Source organism: Dipodomys ordii, unplaced genomic scaffold (assembly GCF_000151885.1).
Source record: "Dipodomys ordii isolate 6190 unplaced genomic scaffold, Dord_2.0 Scaffold131, whole genome shotgun sequence".
Lineage (NCBI taxonomy): Eukaryota > Metazoa > Chordata > Mammalia > Rodentia > Heteromyidae > Dipodomys > Dipodomys ordii.
This window is the reverse complement of record NW_012267347.1, coordinates 1,968,002-1,993,565: the sequence shown is the minus strand read 5'-3', so window position 1 is coordinate 1,993,565 and position 25,564 is coordinate 1,968,002. Positions and strand designations below refer to the sequence as shown.

At 45.2% G+C, this 25,564-nt stretch overlaps 1 protein-coding gene across 1 annotated transcript in view; it reads right to left on the bottom strand.

The window, feature by feature from the left end:
• Window positions 1–24,959, bottom strand: part of Cfap45 (cilia and flagella associated protein 45) — a 39,324-nt gene extending 14,365 nt beyond the window's left edge. Inside the window, exons 1-7 of the mRNA XM_013030549.1 lie at window positions 24,892–24,959; window positions 11,120–11,245; window positions 7,931–8,073; window positions 5,365–5,509; window positions 4,836–5,006; window positions 3,058–3,236; window positions 925–1,054 (exon numbers count right to left, since the gene is read on the bottom strand). Of these exons, the coding sequence (XP_012886003.1) occupies window positions 925–1,054; window positions 3,058–3,236; window positions 4,836–5,006; window positions 5,365–5,509; window positions 7,931–8,073; window positions 11,120–11,245; window positions 24,892–24,897 (900 nt within the window). The 5' untranslated portion in view covers window positions 24,898–24,959. The remainder of the gene's footprint in view (window positions 1–924; window positions 1,055–3,057; window positions 3,237–4,835; window positions 5,007–5,364; window positions 5,510–7,930; window positions 8,074–11,119; window positions 11,246–24,891) is intronic.
• Between the last annotated feature and the right edge of the window lie 605 nt (window positions 24,960–25,564).

The following is a 25,564-nucleotide window of genomic DNA, read 5'->3' as shown; positions in this document are numbered from 1 at the left end:
AAGAAAGAAAGAAAGAAAGAAAGAAAGAAAGAAAGAAAGAAAGAAAGAAAGAAAGAAAGAAAGAAAGGAAAAGAATATGTGGACACCTAGAAAGGCACATGCAACTAAGGCAAATTATTAACAATACTGAAATCTGGAAGAAATCTCTACAGGTATGGTACAATTCTTTCTAAGTTTCTATGCTTGTATTAGTTCCAAAACTATATATAAGGGAAAAAATAATAAATGTTACAAATGCCTGCTGTGTCCCTCAACTGTGCTACAGGTGTGTGTATATTCAACACACTACATCAGGCAAATGCGTTCATTTTAACTCTGTTAATACTTTAACTTTACTTAATTTAGACTAGTAAGTCATCGGATTTCTGGGGGTTTTGGCTCTCTTAATTTCCTTATTTTTCTTTACTTTTTTTAAAGTTCTTTTTTGTTTTTCAAGGCTGCACCTACTAATTTTGTTTTGGCTAACCGGAAGGAAGGTTTGAATTCACAACACAGTTAATGACAATGGGATGTTGTGTGCTTCAAATGAGGTGCCAGCAGGGAGCCTGAAACAAGACACTGCTACTGTTCAGCTACAAAGTGTATAATGCCCCCTCGATAATTGAGGGATGACTATAAAACACCCCCGTGTGTCCTTGTGGAAAACATGCAGCCATATATTTCTTTTATGTGTCTGTTTGACACTGACCTGTCAGTCTCAGACCCCAAGTCCCTGGGAGGCAGTGAAAATATCTACCCAAAGCACTGCTCATCCCCCAACATGACGCCATGGACATATAAATGTTGGAGACAGCAATAAAAAAGTGGATGGTGGTGATGATGTTGTGAAACGAGCATGTGCCTGACAGAAAATCAGCCCACACCCTGAAACCCCAGAAGTGTGGAGGGCTTTGTTGCTGCTGCTGGTGAAACTTGGCCTGTTACCTCCAAGTCTGCCTCCTGGAGCTGCTCCATGTACTCCAGCATCTGCTCCTTCTCCTGCTCCCGTTGCTCAGCAAGCAGTGATCGCTCCTCCTGGTTCTTTTCTATTTGCTGTATAATATGCCATCTTCCCCTGGGAAGCAGCAGTACCACAGTGGCTCAGAAAGCAAGCGAGTCATGTCTCTCCACCACCACCTCCACCCAACTCACCCCCAAGTTCAGAGGTTTCATTGATACCATTTGACAAGTACTCCTTAAACATGCATAGGCTTTGTGGGTCCAGACCAAAATCCTCCCTCAGAACGTATCCTGTAGGAAATGGGTCCCTTCTCCTTTGAGTTCCTAGTTTGGAGTCATTCCCTTCCTGAGATTCTCCTTCTTCATCCATCTGTCCAAAAGGTAACTCCATATCTTTGCACACTTTTTCCTATCCAGTCTATAATGAGGTTCTGAAATCTACCCTCTTCCCATGTCTTCACAAGATACAAGAAGCTAGCTTTGTCTGCAAACTTACCAGACTTTTACAGATTTAAAAATCCCAGGGCTGGGCACCAGTGGCTCATGCCCATAATTGTAGCTACTCAGGAGGCTGAGATCTGAGGACCACAATTCGAAGCCAGCCTGGGTCTGTGAGACTCTTATCTCCACTTAATTACTCAGAATAAGCTGGAATGGTGCTGTGGTTCAAATGGTAGAGCTCTAGCCTTGAGCACAAAGAGGCTCAGGGATAGTAGCCTGAGTTCAATCCCCCAAGACCAGCAAATATATATCACTCAATTAATCTTGTCTTCCTAACCTGTCTCCTATGCCTACTCTGGGCAACTGTCTTCTTTACATCCTTGCTTTTATTGAAGATTGTCAGCTGCTGGCAGGGCTGAGTTTGACTAAGTATCTCTACTCAGCAAAGCCCTCTTCCAACAGGAAAAAGCAGGGAGACTGGCTCTCCCATCAGTGCTGCTGGGGACCTCTGCATGTTACCATGGTGTCAGTCAACATGGAAGCATTTAGACCTCATGACTTGAGTAAAGGCTAGAAGAACATGAGAAGACAAGGTGAGGATAGGAATCAAGCAGAAAGAATATAAGATTCATAGTCAGATGGAACACTTACATGAAATAAACAGAAGCAATAAGTAAAAGAGCCTTGTACAGCATCTTTACAATAAAATAAAATTAAATATATATAAAGATCTTTAACAAAGTATCAAAAAAATAAGTAAAAAGAGTTGCCTTGAAGCAAGTATGTGGGTTCAACATGAGGACCAAGTCAAATCACTAGGGTTGTCTAATGAGGTGGTGATTGTTTTTTCCTTCATTTCTGGTAAGGCAGAAGGTGCACAGCTACTTACCCACTAAATAAACTCTTCCTGGGAGCCTGTTACAGGGTACAGAGTACCTACTAGAGAATACTGTCATCCAATGTGTGGTCCAAGAATCACTTACAGAAGTAATTCACACATTGTATGGCTGACGTTTTAACTCTAGGACACCTTGAGTCTATAGTAGTTCAGAGACTTGTTCCTTTTTACATAATGAGGGAGAGGGTAAATTTATGTGTTCTAACATGAAATAAATTCCTAGGACAGTTTGGATGCTCCAATAGGTCCTTGGACTTCAGAAATGAATGACTGGACCCCTGTCTTCCATGAGCTCACACTCTGGTTAGGGCCAGACAGCCTCATCATGAGAAGAAGTACATGACTATAAACTTAGACAGGCATGGAGCAGGAAGCCACCAAGCCTGCCTGGTAAATTGAGAGAAGGTTTTCAAGGAAAGTGACAGCAAAACCACTAAAGGGAAGAAAAGAGGAGGAAGAAGAGAAAGATGCTCAGCAAAGTGAACAGCAAAAGTCAGTGGACTTGTGACTCCAAGGCCTTGCATGCTGGTGGCGTGGGACGCATGTGAGTGGATGGCAGGAAGTGATGAGATTCAAGACTCAGTTGGATCTGGATTGGGAGGCACCTGTGATGATCTTGAAAATAAGCATTAAAGGTTTTGTGATTCTCTGGATCACTCCATAAGGGATGACAGATGATGACAAACTGTGTCTCATCTCTTCCCTTGCTGCTAGGCTACACAGACACGAACATATACAGAAATGACTTAGATGGGGAAATGTCAAGGCCACATCCTTACCGTATTCTTTCCTCCCTCCTCTGCCTGTCTCGTGCCTCCTGCCTTTCAAGAGACATTTTTCGCTCTGTTTCCATCATCTGATCCAACCTCTTCTCCTCCGCGTCCAGTTCTTTTTGGATCTGTTGCTTCTCCAGGATTTGAGCATCTCGAATGGCATGACACTTGGCATTGAGGATAATCTAGGGAGTGAAGGCAACGCAAAATGTGGCACTGGGCACGGGAGATGTGCAAATTTAAAGGGAAAGAAACAGAAGCAGGATAGCATCAAGGATGCTGGGGATGTCAGATGTCCAGAGAAGCAAGAGCATCCCGGCATTGTCCTTCCCCTTCACACAGTGCAGCTCAAACATTTCCTAGACATTTGGTGTTAAGGTCTGTGCAAGGAGAGACCCAGAACAGCATCTTTCTGGGTATTTTAGTGTTTGAGGCAATGGAGCACCATTTGGAAATACAATGAAAGTCATGAGCCTTCTCCTCTATAACTTTCACCTACACAAATAAACCCAGAATATCCATAAAATTTCAGAGGTTCATAATTTGTGAGAAACACACGAATCCTACATTAAGCTCAGGGAAGCCAAGACACTCTAGTAGATGCTCAGCCGCTCGATTTTTAAGCTGGAAGAGCCCAATGTGACACAAAAAGGGATTTTAAAAACAATAATCATGGGCCCATCAATAAGGACTGAGAAGTAAAAGCTATGGAAAATAAAAGAAGGTATGTATAGAGATTTACCTGAGACAGAAAACAGAGATGAAGGAGTTGGAGAGTCAGCATTTTTTTTCATGTGATCAAAAAATGAGGCACATTCAAATGAATTGGAAAAAATAGAATTTCAAATGAGCCCCTGGTCTTTATGCTCCCAGCTAAAGGAAGCGAGATAAACACTTCAAAACAAAATCCTGCTCCCTCCGAACACTCTCTGAGGCCATAATTGAAGCAGCAAGACAAAAATAAAAGCAATGTCCTCGAGTCGATTTATCAACCACAGTTCACAAAGGCTTTCCCATCTTTGCTTATGCAACCTGGCCAATAATAAGCGTTCTGCTAAGTAGCGTTTCCACCCCCATTTCACAATTTTCTTTTTGTACTTAATGAAGTGTTTATACATTTTAAGATATATTTATAGAGTTAAGGCAAATATTCAAAAGTATTGTTTTATCAAAACCTCTGTGAGTGTGCACACACATGTGCATGTCAATCCTGGGGCTTGAACTCGGGGCTTAGATGCCATCCCTGAGTTTATTTTGCTCAAAACTGATGCTCTATTACTTGAATCATAGCTCACTTCCAGCTTTTCTGGTGGTGAATTGGAGATAAGAGTCTCATACATTTTTCTACCCAGGCTGGCTTCAGATTGTGATCCTCAGACCTCAGCCTCCTGAGTAGGATTACAGGTGTGAGCCACGGGCACCCACCCTATCATAACCTTTGAAATTCCACAAATTCTATTCATCTAAGCTACCTCAAAGACTTTTTTGAGCACTCTTAAGTTTTCTACTATTTCTTTACTCTCTTCAATTTATTTATTTAATCTTTGTTTTTTACATTTTTCCTTCAATTTCGCAATTGAAGCAAGTGAGACTCAGAGAGGGCAAGAAATTTGCCCAAGGTGACACAGTAAGCAGGAGGCAAAGCCAGTCCTCTAATTAGAACAACTGTCTTAGCAGGTTCAGTTCACCCCCTGCCGGCCCCTACCAGTACCTTGTTTTGTCCTATATGTGAATAAAAGGAAAGAGGAAATAGGAGTGTGGAGAGGGAAGGACCCCAGACCCACCTTGCTCATGTCCTTGAGCTCTTCCTCTTGCTCCAAGCGAAGTTTGTCCGCTCTCTGCAGGAGGTTTTGAGCCCGCTCCTTGGCCTCCTCCTCCAGGTCGCTGAGCTTCTTGTGGATATTCCACACCATTTCTTTTTGTTTCATGATCTTCTTGCGTGTCATCACTGCATCCTAAGGAGGACCACGCTGTGTGAGTTGGGGTGATTCCCGGTACTCTTGGGTCCTGGCACTAGTCTGGCTACTACAGGTGAGTGAGGATGATTTTTGCCTGAGCCCACCTTGACGTTGTCGGAGCAGAGAAGTGTAAGGACCTGACTTCATTCTCATCCTTCCCCGGGCCCGGGCAGCCCCCCCCCCCCCCCCCATCGCAGGAAGGTCTTTCCAGTCTGGTGCTACAATGCTTCTCCGCCCATGTCATGTTTTAGGGTTCCCTACCCATGGAGTCTCCTTGGTGTGAGACGCTGGGCTCTTTCCACTGTTTCTACTCTGCCGCCCACTGTGGAAAGGAAAGATTAGGGAGGTTGTCTACCACAAGGGCTTCCTTCTCCTTCTTCAGGGCCTGCTCCCTAGCCTCCAATTCTTCCTTTGTCGGGACGTGGGATGCCTCCTTGATCCGCTCGAACTCCTCGGGGCTGATGATCAGCGACTCCCCGGAAGGATCCTCTTTTGGAATACTGACGCAGGAATAAACAGAGTTAGAGAAGAGCGGGAAGGAAAGCCATGGGCACCCTGCTCCTGGCTCGCTTCCCTCTCTGTACCGTGCTAACTCTCTGGCACAGACTCGGCCACTGGCAGGAGAAAGTGCATTTGCACAGCCACTAGAAGGCAGGGTTCCAGGTCAAAATCAAGGACTGGTACGGATGAAAGAATTTAAGTCCTTTATCTCTAAGATCAGTTCATGCTCCTATTCTGCAGCTGTCTAAGACCCTCTTCAGCGTTCACACACTCCACAACTGGCCCCAGGTCCCTTCCTCTGAATTCTAATCCTCTTTATTCTTACAGCCAGGATGGTGGCGGATGGTGGCCCTTGGTGCAGGGTCTTTTTCTTTACAAGCTTCTTCAAGATATGAATCTGTCCTAGTCTTTGGTACAGTGCTTGGTACTGAATGAGCGCTCAAAACAAAGCTGTTGATGCAGTATTTACAAGGCAACATGTTGGAAATGATCTGTACAACTTGGGAGGGGGGACTGAGGGGAAAGGGTAAGTAGGAGAAAAATGAAGGAAGGGGTAAGAAGAAGACAAGAAATGTACTTATTACTTTACTTATGTAACTGTAACTTCTCTGTACATCACCTTAACAATAAAAAAAGAAAAACTTTAAAAAAAAATAACAAAGGAAGTGGCACTGTGGCTCAAGTGGTAGAGCGCTAGCCTTGAGCTGAAGAGCTGAGGGACAGCGCCCAAGCCTAGAGTTCAAGCCCCATGACTGACCAAAAACAAAAAAAAACAAAACAAACAAACAAAAAAACAAAGATGTTGAACCTATCCTTAAAAATAGACGATTCTTGGAGCTGGGAAGGTGGCTCAGTGGTAGAGTGTGTGTCCTTGCATGCATGAGGTCCTGGGTTCAATTCCTCAGCACCATATAAGCAGAAAAAGCTGGACGTGGTGCTGTGGTTCAAGTAGTAGAGTGCTAGCCTTGAGCTGGAGAGCTGAGGGACAGTGCCCAGGCCCAGAGTTCAGGCCCACAACTGACAAAACAAAAACAAAAAAAAAAATAGATGATTCTTGATGACATTCTAAAAAAGGGCAAGGGGACACCAGATAGGGTTGGAATGGATGCTGGTGAGAAATCTAAACATCCCTGTCCATCCAGCCTAGAGAGAAGCTTTGAACTCTAAATATTAATTAACATCTCTGATCGACAACTACCAGAGACGTGGCTATAGACCTCTCCTGGTAGCTGCCCAACGCATTCAACAAACCTATAGCTAATTATAATGATTACAAACAAATGACATACATTAATGGGGGAGGGAGGAGTTGGGGGTTGGGAATAAAGCTGCTTCTGGGCGAGGCAATTTAACAGGCACATGGCAAGAAGACGCAGACAGTCTGAGACAGGAAGTGAAACCTCATCTAATAAAACTAGTGTGGGGTGCCAGAAGATAAAATGAGTGAGTGGACTGAAGGCTTTAGGAAAAAGGTCTTGTGCTTCACTGAATGACCTGGGCTCTAGAGTGACCAGGAAGGATCTGACTTTACCACAGTAGGTCTGGGGAAAATAAAGATTTCAGAGTATCTTCAGAAGAACACTCCAAGAAGGAACCCTTTCTCAGGCCCCAAGCTTGGCTTCATGGCTGCTGCCCCCATCTGAACATTGGATGTCTAAGCTAGCCAAATCAAGCTCAGGAGAGGGCTGCAGCGGAGCCCAGCTCCTGTGCTGTCTTCCAGCTGTTCCTCCCCAGCTCATGCAACAGGCAGTATTTTCTGAGAGTTCTCTTTGTTAGTGGCTGGAGACAAAGTGAAAGAATGGTTGCAGGGAGTGGAGCATTAACACAAGCTTACAACTATCGAGCATGGTGCTGGCTCCTGGCACTTGGCTGAGCTGGGTGTGAACCCTGAGAGCCCACTTCAGTTAGGAAGCAAGGCTGGGCCAATCACAAGGGAGCCAGGGGAGCCCCCTGTGAATTTCCGCTGATAGCCTCAGAGTCTGGGCAGGAGCTTGCAGGGAGGGGAGGGGTTGATTAGGCATCTGGTCAGTTTCCCTTTGCATGGACTACTTCATGTAACCAAAAGGAAGTGATTCATCTGGATGGCCTCCCTTCCCAGAGTGCACTAATGGGGACTTAAGGAGGCTCCACTAAGCTCTTCTCTTCTATCAGTCCTTTCGATCCCACAACCCACCAGAAGAAAGAGAAAGGAGCTAGGAGAAAAGGGCAAGGAGAGCAATGGATACAAAGGGAGAAACGAGAGAGCCCAAGATAGAGTCAAAAGAATCATGAAGCAAAAAGAGGGAAATGAATACCGAAGGAAGGAAGGGTAGGATTGACAGAACAAGACCAAAGCAGTTTCCCCATTTTCCTGCAAAGAGCCTTGAAGGGAGTATAGGCTTAGGGAGGGAAGCGTGGGGGACTATGCCCTGGGGACTCACATGAGCTCTCGGACCATGTCCCTTGTGATGATCCGGATGGTCTCTGGCTTATGGTCCATGCTCAAGGAAGCAAGAGATTTTTGGATGGCACGTTTATCTCGGAGCAGCACAATGGGGCTATCATTCTGGCTACGGGCCAGGGGCTATGAGATCAGAAAAGACAGATTATATATACCACATTTTCTTGATCCATTCATCTACTGAGGGGCATCTGGGTTTGTTCCATATCTTAGCTATGGTAAATAATGCTGCAATAAACATAGTTGTGCTGGTAGCTTTAGTGAGGTCTTGTTTGTAAACATTTGGGTAAATGCCCAGGTCATAGGGGAGTTCTATGTGAAGTCTTTTGAGGAACCTTCCATACTGCTTTCCAAAGTGGTTGAACAAGTTTACATTCCCACCAACAATGAAGTAAGGTTCCTTTCTGTCCACATCCCCTCCAGCATCTGTTGTTATTAGAGTTCTTGATTTTTGCCGTTCTAACTGGGGTGAGGTGATATCTCAATGTTGTTTTGATTTGCATTTCTTTTATGGCTAGGGATGTTGAACATTTCTTCATGTGTTTATTGGCCATCCTTCTTTCTTCTTCAGAGAATACACAATGGAATTCTATGCCTCCATTAGAAAGAATGACATTGCCCCATTTGTTAGGAAATGGAAAAACTTGGAAAAAATTATATTAAGTGAAGTAAGCCAGGCCCAAAGAAACATAGGTCCCATGGTTTCCCTTATTTGCAATATCTAGTATATCTATGAGTCAAGCGGAAAAGGTCAGATAATGTGATGTCAGGAAATTGAACCCTTAGATATGTATCTTAATGTTTTTTTCTTTCATGCATGTGTTTCTAATGCACTTATAAGATTATCTCTTTGTTGCTTGGTATGTCCCTCCCCCACAGTATAACCCCTGCTTTCACTATATTTGATGTCAGTATAACTTGTGGAGGAGATGGGGAAAAACCAGTTGTTTAAAGATTCAGGTGGACCTGTTGCAACAATGAGAAGTACAAGTTGTCATGTCCAAAACGAGCTTTACAACGTTGGTGCGGGGGGGGGGGGGGGCGAAGGGGGGGAAGGAGAAAGATTGGGATTGGGGGGAGGGGGGAGGCTGGGAAGGGTCTTGAAGGGTAAACAAAAGGAGGAGGCTGCAATGCTTGGTAAGAAATGTACGCATTATCCTGCCCATGTAATTGTAACCCCTCTGTACAGTATCTTCACAAATAAAATAAAAAAAAATCAAAAAAAAAAAAGAAAAGACTAGAAGCTGGTCACCTAACTTCCTGCTGGTCAGTCCTAACTTCAAGTAAGTAAGTATCTACCCTTACTTTAAAATCCTAAAATGCAAGGCATGGCAGTGTGTGCCTATAATCTCAGCTACATGGGGGCTGCAGCTTCATGGGTCCAAGGAAAAATACAAGACCCTCTCTTTAAAAGAAAGAAAAGAGAAAGAGAAGAAAAGAAAAATACCAAGAGAAAAGGACTAAGTCATGTGGCTCAAGAGAGTAGAGTGCCTGCCCAGTAAGCACAAGGCTCTTCCTGAGTTTGAGCACAAGGTTCTTAGTTTAAGCCTCAGGAATGAAAAGTAAAATTTTGGTCTCTCAATTCTCCTCTCACTATGAAAGTTTCTCCTTTATTAAAGAAGGACTAATTATTTCTGGTGGACCACATACTGTGAGTTTGAAGCAGTACAATTTGTTACAGATGAATCCACTCTGTGATGTTAGCCATTTTTAATTCTTTCTAATGATGAATGTACTTTGAACCCTCAACAAAAAAAAAATCATATTGAGGGAGTTAGATATAACTAAATGCCTGGTAGGGATCTGTCCTTAAAAATCTAATATGGTTGAGTTAGAATTCAGCACAATGAAGACAGAGTAGATGTGTGATGTTTTTCAAAACTTCCTGCTCACAAAAGGCTTAGATATAACAAGACAAATGCAGTCACTTATTCAGGGAATTTCTAAACACAGTAACTCCTGCCATTAATGTAGTAACTGGGGCCTGCCTGGGGGCCATAGAATGACCTGGTCGGTCCTGGGGGCATCGGTCAGCCCATCGCCCCTGACTGCTGCTGCCCCCTGGTGCCCACCTCTGCTTCCAGGCCTGCAGCACTCAGTTGTGCTACAGGCCACTTCTGCCCCCTACTGGCTAAGAGAGGTCCTGGATATTTACATCCAGGATGCAACTGGAATTTTTCTGTCTTTTATTAGCCAGCAGGACAACTAACTCCTAAACACTCCCAGCCTCCCTTCATTTTGAGTAGAGAATTCCACATTGATCCTAATGCCCTCCCTCCCCAAAAAAAGTGTAAGTAAAACCTTGCATTCCTGTGATTCTTTCCCTTACCAATAGGAACACTGCTTGGGGGAGAGGGACCTTCAAAATGAAAAAGATACCCATGTTGTGTTGTGTCTTTGATTTACAATGATGATAGTGAGGGATAAAGACAGACATTAACTCTCTCCTGACTCTCTTCCTCATGCTGCCCTTCTTTTCTTTTTCCTTTTCTTTCTTTCCTTCTTTCTTCTCTTCTTTCTCCTTCCTTTCTTCTCTCTTCTATCTCCTTAAATATTTCCCTGTCTTACTGCAGTGTCTTGTTCTCCTTTCCTCTTTTCTTCCACTCTTTCTCACCTTCTCTCATGCTCTCTAGCTCTCTTTTCCTAACACTGTAGGAGTTCTTAGCTTCTTCATCTAGAGGGGACTTGCAGATAAAGATCTTCTCCTTTCTTAAAGCCAGATGAATGATTTAGTTGAACAACTGGGGAAGGACTAGAAAATTTTACATGGAGCTCTAGTCTGTACTCCACATGTGTTCTACCCCAATGCTCTTTCTGGGTGGAAGAGAAATCACTTGCTTTCTGAGTCTGAAAGTTGGGCCCATTGGCCTACAAACATTTTCATCCTGGCCTCTTGTGGAGCTACTACTGCATTCTCAGCAGCTGAGCTTCCCCTTGACATAAATACTGAGAATATGAGGACCTCAGGGATGCAGAAAGCCAGGTACTCCTGCTTGCCTGAGCCAAACTTCAGGTAGAACTCTGTAGTGTGGGCCTCAGCATTCCTGTTTTGTCTGCAGTCTGAGAGTTACCTACAAGAGCTCTGTGACCAGTGCAAGCCTGGGCCTGAGCAGCACAGGGCCACTGCCTTCACATGGCTGCCACACAGAGGGGTTTGCTTGAGTGTTACCTTGACAGCTCCAAAAAGGCTCTCATCCACCTCAGAGCTCACGGCTTTGGTCCGGTAGCGAGTCCTATTGCGTGACCTGTTGGAGGCAGTGGAAGAGGAGCTCAGGACACCAGTTGTGCTTAGCGGCTGCAGGAAAAGGCAGAAAATAGGGGTCATCAGTGCGGTGGCATCCAGACCCTAGGCAGCAATCACTTCTCAGTCTATGCGGGAGGCCAAAGGGTGGGCCTATGGCAAAACTACTTAGGGAAAGCCCCTGAATAAACCCTGTAATGTAGGGGCAAAGAGCATCGGGTGGACGCATCCTCACAGAAGCAGGAGGTCCCTTGGTTGGAGCAAAGCACACTAGCTACACATACACACACACTAGTCTAGTCTCAGGAACAAGGCCACGTGGGCCAGGCTGTATGCTAGGAAGGGATGGGAGGAAGAGAAGCACAATTTCACCTCTTTGCCTCAGTGGCTTGAGCTCCCCAGAAAAACAACCTCTTGCAGGGCAATTTAAACTATCTCCCCAGATACATAATTCTTCTTTGCCCCCAATCTTCCCAGCTTGAGCTCCAGGTCCCCTTCACAAACTACATGCTGTCTGACCTCCTTAGTATCTGGCAATCTCCCAAGGTGAGAGTAGGGACTGGAAGATAAAAAGGATGTAAAAGAACCTTATATTTGGTTGATGTCTAGTACTTTTAAAAGTTGAAGAATGAGCCAGGCGCGGGTGGCTCACGCCTGTCATCCTAGCTACTCAGAAGGCTGTGATCTGAGGATCGAGGTTCAAAGCCAGCCGGGGCAGGAAAGTCCGGGAGACTCTTATCTCCAATAAACCACTAGAAAACCAGAAGTGGCGCTGTGGCTCAAGCGGCAGAGCGTTTACCTTGAGCTGAAGAGTGTGGGGACAGCGTCCAAGCCCAGAGTTCAAGCCCCACGACCAAAAAAAAAAAAGTTGAAGAATGCTAAGAGATTGTCCACTGAAAGGGTGAACAAACGCAGCAATGGCACTCACTAGACACCATGTTGAAAATGAACTATCCATTGGGGAGTGGGGCGGGGGGAGGGTGGGAAGGGATGGGAAGGGGAAACAAAGGAGGAGGCTACAATGCTTGATAAGAAATGTACTCATTACCTTGCCCATGTAATTGTAACCCCTTTGTACAGTATTTTCATAATAAAATATAAATAAAAAAAGAAAAGGAACTATACACACCAGACATAGAAGAAAAAGAACTAAGCAACCCAAAGACAGCAATGGGAAGGGAGGAATGAGAGGGAAAGAGGGAACAGCTTCCACTAAACAAAAGGAAAGAAATGTAAACATCACCTGATGTGTAAAAAATAATTTTTATTGTCAAAGCTCATAGAATTCACAAACTGTCTAAACCATGATAATGACTATGTGCCTTGTGAAGGTTAAAATGTGTTGGTGACTTTAACTAAGTATACTATTCCACAATACTGTGAGATATGTGAAATTTATGTAATCACCTAATCTCAATTTAAAAAAAAAAAGAGAGAAGGGATGTGTTAGGAGCGATGGGTGACAATGTTGTCAGACACCTTGTATTCATATACTGTTTTGTAGAATGGGGACTTCTTTGTATAACTACTTAAAGATAATAATAAAAAATAAATAAGAAAATGAACTATACAACCTGTGGGTGGGAATGGGAGGAAAAAAACTGGGAGACAGCAAGGGAAGTGGTGACATCATCTAAAAAGAAATGTACTCATTATCTGATGTATGTAATTGTAACCCTTCTGTACATCACCTTTATAATAATAAAAAGTATTTACAAACCGGGTCCTTGTGGCTCACCCCTGTTAATCCTAGCTACTCAGAAGGCTGAGATCTGAGGATCACAGTTCAAAGCCAGCCAGGGCAGCTAAGTCCATGAGACTCATCTCCAATAAACCACCAGAAAACTGGAAGTGACACTAGGGCTCAAGTGGCAGCGCTAGCCTTGAGCTGAAGAGCTGAGGGACAGCGCCCAGGACCAGCCCCATGGCCGACAAAAAAAAAAAAAGTACTTACAAAAAAAATAAGTAAAAATAAAGAAGATTGTCAGCTGCAATCAGGCAAACAGCTAACTAGTTTATAATATCCACTATGTGGTTTCTTTCTCTCCTGAAAGTATGCATTCATCATCTAACCAACACCCCAGGTATCTTCCATGTTTGGCAAATTCCCTTGTCTAATGCTATGGGAGACTGGGCTGGTCTCCAATGACAAAAGCTGAAAACACCAGGTATTTGTCTTCCCAGTCAGGCAGGAACCTAGGCTGAGTCAATGAGATCACTCCTGCCTGACAGTGACTAGGAAACCAGTGATGTAAGATACAGAGCAAGGAAATCCTTTCTGACAGAGGCAGCTGAGGTTGCGATACCCAGTATATCTAGGGCAACGCTGATAAGGATGCCAGCAGCAGCAGCCCACATCCAAAGCCAGCAGTGTTGGTGGATAACAGTGCCTCATAGGGCCTTGCCAGATCCATTCTGTTCTGATTTTTGCCTTGGTTCCAGCATCAGGGCATTCCTCTGTTCCTGTTTTCCAAGCCTAGTTTCCAAGCCTAGAGTCTGTTGGCTCTCCAAAATCCTTTCGATGTATTCCTTTCTACTGAAGGTTCTATTTTGTTTGTTAACAATCAAGAGCCCAACAAATACAGCCATCCATCGATCCAGCTTCAGTTTGGTCCCAAGGATACAAAGCTATCCCCAGGAAACAATTTCTGCAAGGGCTTTTGGATGACTCCAAAGCTGATTCAAAGCTCACTGTGGAGTAGCTCACGCCTCCCTCTTCACATCTCTTGAAGCTAGGCTACCTTGGGGAATGGGCTAGAAAGACTGAGCCCCTCCAAGCCTGAACATCATCAGCTATCAAGAGAACAGGGTAAACAAAAATGGGCCATTCATCCCAGGTCACTTGACACTGGACAATTATTTGGAAAGCTCTCTGTGATCTGCCATTACCAACCAGCCTTTCCACCTGTATCAGGTTTTCACATTAAACTGGGCAATTATTCTACAGCTGGCTCTGATCCAAACAATGGGCACCACTGTACCTGCCTTCCTCTTGAGCCTGGCACTGCCAGCAAAAGGATTACAGACGGAGCCTCTCTTTGCAACCTTAGTCAGCCCCCGTACAGCAGGGCAGAAAAGCTCAGATTTATTAGGAGGTAAATATAGCAGCACAGAGGATGCCTAATAACAGTCTCAGAAGGGTTATTATACGATAGGTGGTGAGCAAACGCTCCCCTTTCCACTGAAAATAGACTAAGAGGAAATGAATAGAAACTGCAGTAGGTGGGATGGGGGGGTAAGCATTGAGAATAACGGGAAGGTGGAAAACCATGGATCGTGAAGGACGGTGTGAGTTCTGTATCTAATTCAGAAAGGAGGTGTCACGCCTAGCATACAGTAGGGACCCGATACACATTTGATGAAGAACAACGAATGAAACTGAGCAAAATGGCCACTTAAGGACTGAGATTGGAAGGTTTGGGAAACACATCTGATCAGTTCCAAGTCACTCCACCATTCCACATTTTCCAAGCTGCCTATGTGGTCTGCACTGTGGATAATAAATGTAAGCGAAAGGGCTTTAGAGTACAGATGGAAAGTATTATTATTGTTTTGCATTTGTTTTCCTGTTTCTTTTCAAGGCCTCCTACAGGTTTTCCCTATGTGAAGCGCCCACCAGACTGCAGGACCCTCGAGGCCAAGATGGCAGCAGCTCTCCTCCCTGTGCCCTTGGGGCCCGGGTCAGAAAGAAGCCACCACAGGAAATAATCAACTGCCTGAGCCTAGGAGTTTGAACAGAGGAAGGAAAACAGATGACCACAGAAAAGTGGCCATGGGCTGGCCACAGGGAAGCTCGGAGCTCTAGGTTTGGATGTCTGAGAAAAAAACCTCATTTGAAAACTGCTGACGTTGGAGCCACAAGCCATATCCCAGGGCTAGAATAACCAGTTTTGCCAAGAGTAACAAGAAGAACTAGGGAGGTCACTGTGTAAATGGACTAGAAAAAAATGAAAAACCAAGCAGAAATGGAAAGTTGAATCCCCCTGGGCCAGAGGCAGTAGCCAAGAGGCTCTTCAAGGAGGTAAAGGGCTGGTTTTACTTCTTGCATGACCAAATAAATATTCCTAAGAAGCTGAACAGTGGCTAAAGAAGCCCGCCTTGTCTCGCTTGTGGGGAAGGCAGTTTAAGAAGGGAAGGCAGTTCTGCCCTGCTCCCAATAGCTGGGGCGGCAGGGGAAGCTGGGCAAAGGCGAGACGGATTGCGGTCAGGTAATGAAGTCAGCCTTACTTTCATGCACTCATCATGGTGACCCAGCTGACTCCCCTCTCTTCCTAAAACCATCTCATTTCAGAAGCACAAGAATCCAGACAGATGCCAGGCATCAGTGGCTCACACCTGTAATCCTGACTACTCAGAAGGCAGAAATCTGAAGATCTCAGTTCAAAGTCAGTCCCAGCTGGAAAAATCTGTGAGACTCTTTATCTCTAATTAACACCAAAAAGCTGAAAGGAAAGCTGCGGTTTAAGTGGCAGGATGCCCGCCTTGAGCAAAAAGGCTAAGTGCCAGCCCCAGGCCCTGAGTTTAAAGCCCAGTACTAATACACACACACACACACACACACACACACACACACACACACACACATACACACATCTAGCCAGAGAAAGGGGCTGGAAGAGAAATTCCAATGTAGAAAGGTTATTGACACAATTGTTGATATAGGGCAATCTCCATAATATATTAAGTTTTGAGGAAAATGTATTTTAATACATATGTAAATGTGCCTAGAGAAGTGTTTGGAGGGAGGGTGTACATTCAGGATGGATCACAGAAAGAACCTTCACAGAAATGTCTAACCAGAATTTTACGTGAGTTTTACCATCTTAAGATTTTTTTATTGAGTAATTTTCTGCTATGAGTAGGTAACTATTTTTGTGATCAGTAAAAAATAATAACACTTATTTTAGTTGAGAACAAAGTATTAATGCAGAACCTGGAACCCCAACTCTGAAGGCAAGGGATTGCAACCCACAGAAACCACAGCATTGTATATGCCGACAGCCAGGGTGTTTCACTCAACTCCAGCAAAACAGAGATGGCACAGGACTGGAATAGGTTGGTGTGGAGTTTCTCTGACATAATGCTAACACCTGTCAACTGAACAAAGACAAAGGTATGTCCTTTCCTAAATGTCCTACCCACCTGTGGGATCTAGTTTCTTTCCTGCCTAGAGCCACTGTAAGTTCAGGCTTCAAACTCTTGGTCTGGCTCTACTTCCTTTCCTATAAACTTTGCTTGCTAAGAACATGGGGATTCCCACACACCAGCCCTTGCCTTTTATTCCGAGTAATCTTCCTGATTTTCCTTTCTTCAACTGGACCAGGTTGCCCATGGGTGGGGATGCCACCTGAACACGATACCCCAGTCAGCACTGACATCCCTGTCCCTGTTCCTGGACTGTGTTATATTAATCATTACTTTTGTAAGAGTCTGAACTGGGAGCCTCCGCATTACCTCTACATCTTCTCACTCCTTCACGCTCTCTCAAAAACTCACATATAACACCAGACTTCCATTCACACACTAGGCCTGCCAGGAATCTCTGGGATCCACCACTGCTGAAATGCCTCCACAAGTTCCTTTGCCACCCACAATCAGCCCCCCTAATCTTAGGCCCCCCAGGGCCTTCCTACCCCTTAGGACCAGCCCACTCAGGCCCTGGAGGCCCCTTCCTGAGGCCAGGGATTCCCCAAGCCTGCCACATTGGTCCCCATCTCTCTCTTCAGTGCCTTGTAAACCTGAGACCCTCCTCATTCATTCGTCCATCCACAAATATTTGTTGAGTACCGACTGGGTGACTCAAAGCCCTGCTAAGAGAAAACCGGGGCTCAGCGGACATTAGGCAGCCTGTTCATGATCACCCTGGTAAGTTAATGGCCCTCCAGCTGCCCTCCCTCCCCACTGGGGTTTTTCGACACCCCTCACCCCACGATCTCCTCCAGGGAAGCAGGCCTGACTAAATAAGAAGAAAAGGAAGGGGGTGGGACATCTCTTTCTGCACAACTCCCCACTCCGCCCCACTCCACACTGGCAATCTTTACGAATCTATCCTAATCTCTCTTCCAAAGCCCCCATCCCGCCCGCCTCCAGCTCCACCCTCAAGGCTTTCCTCGCTGCTTTTCTGGCATTCCGCACCCCTAGACTGAGATCCAACTCCTGCCAGCCTCCTCATCCCAGCCTCCGAGGCCAGCCCCGTTCAGGACACGAGAGCTACGGCCACCCAGAGCCTCACCATCTCAGCCTCCGTCTGCAGGGGGCACCGCCGCCAGGCGCTGGGGTGCAGACGCGTTGCCACAGCAACCGAGAGCCCGCGTTCGGTGCTCTGGCCCCGCCCCCAAGTTCCGCCCCGCCCAACTGGCGAGGGCGGCACCCCGAGGGCTGGAAGTTTGGGAACCGGACTCGCTCCCTCCCTCCCCAACCTTTCACGCCCGGAGCTGGAGCGGGAGCAAGGGCTCAGAAAACCTGCCAGGCTCAGACACGCTCAGCATTTCAGTTTGGCTGTGGCTGAACCCTAAAAGGGCCTACGATGAGCCCTGCGGGGGCGGGGGGCGCTCACTGCCAGGGTAACCCCAGAGCCAGGCTCAGGGTCAGGGTTTCCCCCAAGGATCCCGACCTAGGTTACTATGGTTACTGTTGCCCCAGTGCCCTGGAGGTGCCAAGTGAAAACTGGCGGGAGAAACAAGGGGCATCAAACAAATTTCAAGACTGGAGATAGTAGGTTAGACCAAAGAACTTTCCAGTCCTAAGCATGTGCTTGAGTCCCAGAAGCAGACCCTGTAAAATGTGGGCATCATGCCGGGCACCTGTAGATCATGCTTATAATCCTAGCTACTCAGAAGGCTTAGGTGGATGGCAGTTCAAAGCCAACCCTAGAAGAAAACTCTATGAGAAAACTCCCAATAGCCAGCAAAAAGCCAGAAGTAGAACTGTGGCTGAAGTGTAAAGCACCAGCCTTAGGTACCAATGCTCAAGAACAGCACTGCAGCCCTGAGTTCAAGCCCCAGGACCGGAGGGGGGAGGGAGGGAAGTAGGCAAGCCAGGTGCTGGTGGCTCATGCCTGTAATCCTAGCTACTCAGGAGGCTGAGATCTGAGGATCAAGGTTCAAAGCCAGCCCGAGCAAGAAAGTCTGTGAGACTCATCTCCAATTAACCACCAGAAAACCGGAAGTGGTGCTGTGGCTCAAGTGGTAGAGCACTAGCCTTGAGCTGAAGAGCTGAGGGATAGCGCCCAGGCCCAGAGTTCAAGCCCTACAACTGACAAAAAAAAAAAAAAAGCAGGCATCAGACCTCCAGAGTTTATCAAAAATTAAAATATTGGCCCTTTCTTAGACTAAGTCAAAAATCTATGGGACTGGCTTTAGGAAAGTTGCCTTTTAATACTTCCTCATTTGTGTATTTTGAGGAGTTTTATGATTTTTTTCCCCTGATTTGATTTGACCCCTTTACCTCCTAATCCTTCAGGAACAGAAATGAACTAGCAGTCCTGCACGGCCCCAGGCCTCATGAAGCCTTCTCACAAAACCAAGTCATTTTTCTAACTTGGGTGTTAATTTTCTGAGCTTTTGGTGACTATGTTTCCACACCCCAACCCTTCTCTCAACCCTAAAGATAGCCTAAAATTTCTGGAACTTCCTATAACCTAACCATTGAGGAGCAATGACAAGAGCACTGGGGAACAGATGGAAGAAGGGAGACAGGGCCACCTGTTGCTGATGCTTCTACAGGACATCTCCTGTGGGATTCTAGAAGATACTTAAGTGCTGCCTTTAAGGTTTTCTGTTAGTGGTGCCAGACCTTGGCAGCCCTGACCTGAAGCCTGGAGAGATAGAAGACAAATAGCCACCCTACTACCCAACTGTGGATCAGATACTTCTTAAAGATTTTCTACCAAATTCTCAGCCATGATCCCCATAAACAGAGGCCAAGAGAGTAACGGTGCAAATTTCAGGGTTGGGCTGTTTTCTCATTGCAGGCTTCCTCTCTTACTGAAAGAAATGGAGTTGAGGCAGAGCAGGGGCCGATGGAGTCCAGCTGAAGTGTCTTGTTTGACTCTGCCTCAAGGCTAACTAACAATGCCCACCAGACTTCAGGCCTCCTTTGTGCAGGGAGGATCCCTGGAGAACTCATAGCAGAGCCCTGAGCAACATGTCCACTTAGTTGTGTATTCATTTAACTTTATGAAAAGTAAGTTGATTTAGGAAACATTCACTTTGAATTTAGTGAAACATGTTTGTGTGGTGTCCAACACTTACATGTTACATGCCAGCTGTCCTGGAATAGGCAAGGATTCCTGGAACATTCCTTCCATTCAGCTTCTATGTCATCTCATAGGATGTTTGGGTGGCAAAGTACCAGCCATTTTCTCCCATAGAACTGTGTGCTCTGAGAAACACAAAAAGGATCTGAAGGGGAAAGGGAAAACAAGGTTTGAAATGTTCATGGCCAGAAGCCAGTCTATGAAAGAAATTCTTCTGACCGGTAGTGGTGTAAAATTGTAAGCAAGGACTCTAGTGTTATCAGTGCTTTGGTCAAAACAAAACTTCCCTTTGACCAGAAAGAAACTCAGTAAGGCAGCTTATGTTTTTGCATATATATTAAAACCTCTCATCAGAGAAAAGCTGCCTGTGGACCAACTAAATGGGGTAACTACTTCCATGTTTCCCACACTGTTATATTTTCCTTTTACATTCCTCTCCTAGACAAAGTATTTTCAGCACTTGAATTTTCCCAAGTATAATGAGATGGTCTCTTCACCTTAAAACTATTTACGGGTTGGGAAGGTGGCTCAGTGGTAGAGCGCATGCCTTGCATGCCAGAGGCCCTGGGTTCGATTCCTCAGCACCACATAAGCAAAAAGAAGAAAGCCAGAAGTGGCGCTGTGGCTCAAGTAGTAGAGTGCTAGCCTTGAGCTGAAGAGCTGAGGGACAACGCCCAGGCCCAGAGTTCAGGACCCATGACCGGACCCCAAAAAAAAAAAAACCTTAAAATTATTTAGGTCTTAGATACTCATTTGCCACTACTGCTGTAACAAATTGCTATAAATTTAGTAGCAAAAAAAAATTTTTGAGTTCTAGAGTTTGGCACAGGTTCTGCTACTTCCTTTGAAAGGATCTCACTTCTGAAGCTGCTCATTCTTCCTCACTCACAGCCCTTCTCCCTACATCTGTAAAGCCAGTATTGGCTATGTGGTTAGCCATTCTGAAGTAGTTACATCTTAGTCTGGAGGGAGAGGTAGAACTAAATCAGATCTGCCTCCCTGGATGATCCAACATTGTCTCCCATCTCACCACCTATAACTTAATCATATCTGCAAGGTCTCTTTTGCTGTGCAAGGTAAATATGCACAATTCTGGGGATTCAAAATTAAACATTTAGCCCAGGCACCAGTGACTCATGCCTGTAATCCTAACTACTTGGGAGGCTGAGATCTGAAGGTCATGAGTTGAAGCTACAAATTCAATAAGACTCTGATCTCCAATTTACCACCAGAAAGCCTTAAGTGGAACTGTGGTTCAAGTGCTAGAGTGCTAGCATTGAGCAAAAAAACCTAAGAAACAGTGCAAGACCTTGAGTGCAAGCCCTAGAACCCGCACAATAATAATAATAATAATAATGTTGGCCAGGCACTGGTGGCTCACGCCTGTAATCTTAGCTACTCAGGAGGCTGAGATCTGAGGACCACAGTTCAAAGACAGCTCAGGCAGGAAAGTCCATGAGACTCTTATCTCCAATAAACCACTCAAAACTGGAAGTGGCGCTGTGGCTCAAGGGGTAGAGCACTAGCATTGAGCTGAAGAGCGCAGGGACGGTGCCTAAGCCCAGAGTTCAAGCCCCTCGACCGACAAAATAAATAATTTATTAATAATAATAAGTTGAGCATTTGGTGGTGGCACATATCTGTAATCAAAGACTCAGGAGGTGGGGAAAGAAGGATTGCAAACTGAAGACAGCCAAGAAAAGTTATGGAAATACTACCTCAGAAACAGACTAAAGGACTGGAGCTGCTCCAGTGGTAGAGAGGTGGACACTTGTGCTTGGAGGTCAGGATAGGGCAATTTCTTCTGCCTGCCTCATTGTGGAACATAACAAGGATATTTCCAAGGTCCTGTAGTATATTTTCAAAGACTTAAGAAGACAAAAGAAAATGTAAACCATTTAATCAAAAAGTTGATACAACTTAAATATGCATGCCAAACTTCCTTTGAACTTTTTAATAAAATTAAATTTAACATATTTCTGACTTGGACATATGTTAGCAATATATTTTATTTTTCTTTGTTGTTGTTTCTTTTTTTTGTAGTAGTAGTAATACTGGGGTTTGAACTGGAGTTCACCAGGCAGATACTCTACCACTTGATCCACATGCCTAACTCTTTTGTCAGAACTAAATTTATGTATTAAGGGACATAAAATTGACAAAATTAAGCGTTTATGCCGGGCGCTGGTGGCTCACACCTGTAATCCTAGCAACTGGGGAGGCTGAGATCTGAGGATCACGTTTCAAAGCCATCCCGGGCAGAAAAGTCCATGAGACTCCAATTAACCACTAGAATCTCCAATTAACCACTAGAAAACCAGAAGTGGTGCTGTGGCTCAAGCAGTAGAGCTCTCTCCTTGAGCTGAAGAGCGCAGGGACAGTGCCCAAGCCCAGAGTTCAAGCCCCACAACCAAAAAAAAAAAAAAAAAAGTAATCATTTGTGAAACAAAAGTGACAAAAACAAGCAATGAAATTGGTACAAATTATTTTGAAATTCAGAACCAAATTTTACCACAATTTTCAGATTATACAAGAAAGGTAATTCAGTAAGCAGAATAGACAAATACTGAATAGAACAAGTAAGCAGTTAGATTGTTTGGTAATTTACTTAACAAGGAGAAGAAAATCACATGAACACATTGGGATAATATTAAGTTTCTTGTTGACAACATAAAATACATTGACACACAGTATGTGAAACTCTTATTACCACGCTAAGAGGAGGGCTTCTGACATACTGATTAATGGGTGCTATCAACTCAACATGTAAGATTAATTACTGAACAAAGCTCTGAAATCCTACAACTTATTGGAGAAGGAAGTTGAATGCAGATTTCGCCCAAATTTTGACAACAGTCATAAAACCGAGTCTGGTTTTGGGCTGGGAATGTGACTTAGTGCTTGCCTATGCATGCATGAAGCCCTGGGTTCAATTCCTCAGTACCACATAAACAGAAAAGGCCAGAAGTGGTGCTGCAGCTCAAGTGGTATAATGTTAGCCTTGAGCACAGAGAGGCTCAGGGACAGTGTCCAGACCCTGAATTCAAGCTCTAAGACTAGCAGAAACAAAAAAAAAAAAAAGGGCATGATTTTATCCACAACAAACTGAGAAATGAAGTATTTTAACCTATCAATAATAATGAAAATGTTGATCAAGCCATGTTAGAAAACAGACTTATTTTTGTCTCCCAAAAAAATGATTAAGGCTGGTGCCAGTCAGTGGCTTACTCCTGTCATCCTAGCTACTCAGGAAGCTGAGATCTGAGGATCAAGGTTCAAAGCCAGCCCGGGCAGGAAACTCTGTGAGACAAGCACTGGCCTTGAGCTGAAGAGCTGAGGGATAGCGCCCAAGCCCAGAGTTCAAGCCCCACGACCAAAAATAAAATTATTAAATCATTGTCATATGAAAAAATTATATAATCAAAAAGGTAGAGTTTTAAAAAAAAATCAAAAACCAGACCAGGCACTGGCTCATACCTGTAATCCTAGCAACTCAGGAAATTGAGATCTAAGGATCATGGTTGAAAGCTAGCCTGCGCAGACAAGTCTCTGAGACTCTTATCTCCAATTAACCACCAGAAAACCAGAAGTGGCACTGTGGCTCAAAGTGGTAACGTGCTAGCCTTGAACAAGGAGCTAGGGACAGCACCCAGCCCCAAGTTCAAGCCTCATGACCAAAAAACAAACAAACCAACAAAACTGTTTCTTAGTTGTTTTAGGTAGCTAATTCATACAAATCTAATGTTAACTTTCTATATGTTGTGATTTTTATTTTCCAGATTTTTAAAATTTATAATTTGTTATTATTTCTTTTACTATTCCAAATATTTATTTCTGTAATTATTTTTTATATTAATGCTTTTTTATTGCTTTCTCAGATGGAACTTCCTAAAGGGCATAAGCTTCAGGCCTCACAAAACTAGGTTCCAGCCCTGATAAGTAGGGAGGCAACCTTTCCCTTCTCAGCAAAACTTGGCTCAAAAGCACAGCCACATCCGGTGGGGGGATAAGAGTCTTTCCTCTGCATTCCCTCCCTCAGCCAACTCTGCCCAGTCATCCCCTCGCCTTCCTTTCCCTCTAATTTCTATGTGTGCTTCTTTGCAGTCCTGTTCCTTCTCCTACTTTGATCTGCAAGCTCTGGTTTCACTCTCTAGTAGACTTGGAGTGGGCAACTCATTCTCAATGCCTAGTAAGCCTTGGGCTGAGAGCAATGGAGAGGGTTTACAGGCTAAAGATGCTTGAAGAGAAGGGTCCCCATTCTCAGTCTGACTCTGACCTCATCACCTCCAGCTGCCTGACCCTTGCTGCCATGGCACCACGCCCAAGAAAACTCAGAACAAAATCTAGATTGCAGGCCCAGGATCAGTCCCCGAGCCAGGAGAGGGGTGGGAGCTGAGGAGCCAAAGCGGAGTCCAACAGTCCTGGGTTAGACTTGGTCCTGGCACTCCCTCCTTCCCTCCCTCTGGGCCTTGAAGCCTCAAGGGCACCTGGTCAGTACCCTGCTGGTCTCTGAGATGCTCACCCTACTGCCTGAGGCAGGAGACACAGGAAGTTTGACTCTGATGAATAAGCACATTTAATGGGAGGAGCCTGGGAGACCAGCCTTTTGGTTCAAATGAAAAGTCTGGCTTCTCACTTAAGCATGTCTCCTGTCCAAGAACAATGAAAAGGAAGGCTGGTTCCCTGCTTCTCTCTCCAGCCCTCCCCTTCCCCGGTCCATCTGAAACACAGTGGGAAACCCTGAGCTGGCAGACACTGCAGCTAGGTGAGGAAGAACAGAAGGCAGGAGTGGAATGGGGTGGCAGGTCATGGATTTAGAATGAGTTCCCATGTTCCTGTGGAAGAGCTTGCCTGCATGCTTGTGGTTCTTTGTTAGTGACGCTGCTTTCTCTTCTTTGCTCAGTCCTAGGAGTTCTGCAGTCTACAACCCTGCACCCCATTCCCTGGACCAACCCTTCATTGTCTTGAGCCTCCTCTGCTTCTATTTTAGGGGTGTCTATTTGATCCTCCGTGGCCTAAATCTTTGCCATAATCCCACCTAGAACAGCTTGGAAGAAGCTCTCCAAGCTCTGTTCCCAAGAGCTGCAAGAGAATGCTGGGTGAGGATTGCCCCCTGACCTGGGCTGGTTTTCTCACTGAGGAGGTTGATTAGCCCATGGGGGGGGGAAGAGAGAGAGAGAGAGAGAGGTAAAGATAAGGCTAGACTTCACCCAGCTGAGCTGTTTTCTTTTTCTGCCCCCAGCTATGGGAATAGGAGGGGTTGTTCTTTGTTCTTAACATAACATAAAAGTCATCAGGAATCAGATCCTGTACTTTCTATGCTTCATGGATGCTTGAGAGGTTGTTTCACTGTGTCCCTTCTTTCTAGAACACATGAACTCCCCACACTGCCCTAAAGTCTTCCCAAATCAAAATAAGACTCCATATATAAATAAATACTTACATGCATGAATTATCTTATTCCAACCATTGACTGCTTTCCTTCTATCTTCAGACTCCCTTTCATTTTCCTGTTTTGAAAGACTGCCCCAGGGTCTCCACTGGGGCTGGGAAGAGGCCAAAAAAAAAAAAAAGCAAATAGAAGGATGATGCACAACTAAGCAGAAGGAATGGGAATGAATGGATGGAGCTGGTGTGGCAGGGGCATCAGGGTGAGACTGAAAGTGGGGACCACTGGGGAAAGCTTGCTGGAGACCCTAGACCTAAAGAGGGGAGAAAGGAAGCAGAGGAGGGGCACACACCAGGGACTACTCCTTCAGTCCAGGAGGGAAGGGACCAAGAAAGGCTGAAATATCAGAGTACTGACATGACAGGCCTTGCTGCCTCCTTCCACATCTTCCCCCCTGGGGAGACCTCCAGAGACCTCCCAGATCACAGAAGACCTGCAACCTCCACGCCTTTTGAACACCCTAATCTCTACCCTCCTGGGGCCAGCACGTTGCCTGGTATCCTGGACACGCCTCCACATGCCTCCTGGCACCAGCTTCCCCTCCTACGTGACCGCGCAGGGCCCTTGACTGGGTGGCGGATGCTGAGATAAGGCCAAGGAGGGGAAAACCACCAAAGACAGGAAGTTGCACAGCCTGGTTCCCTTGGCAACCGCACCACAATCACCA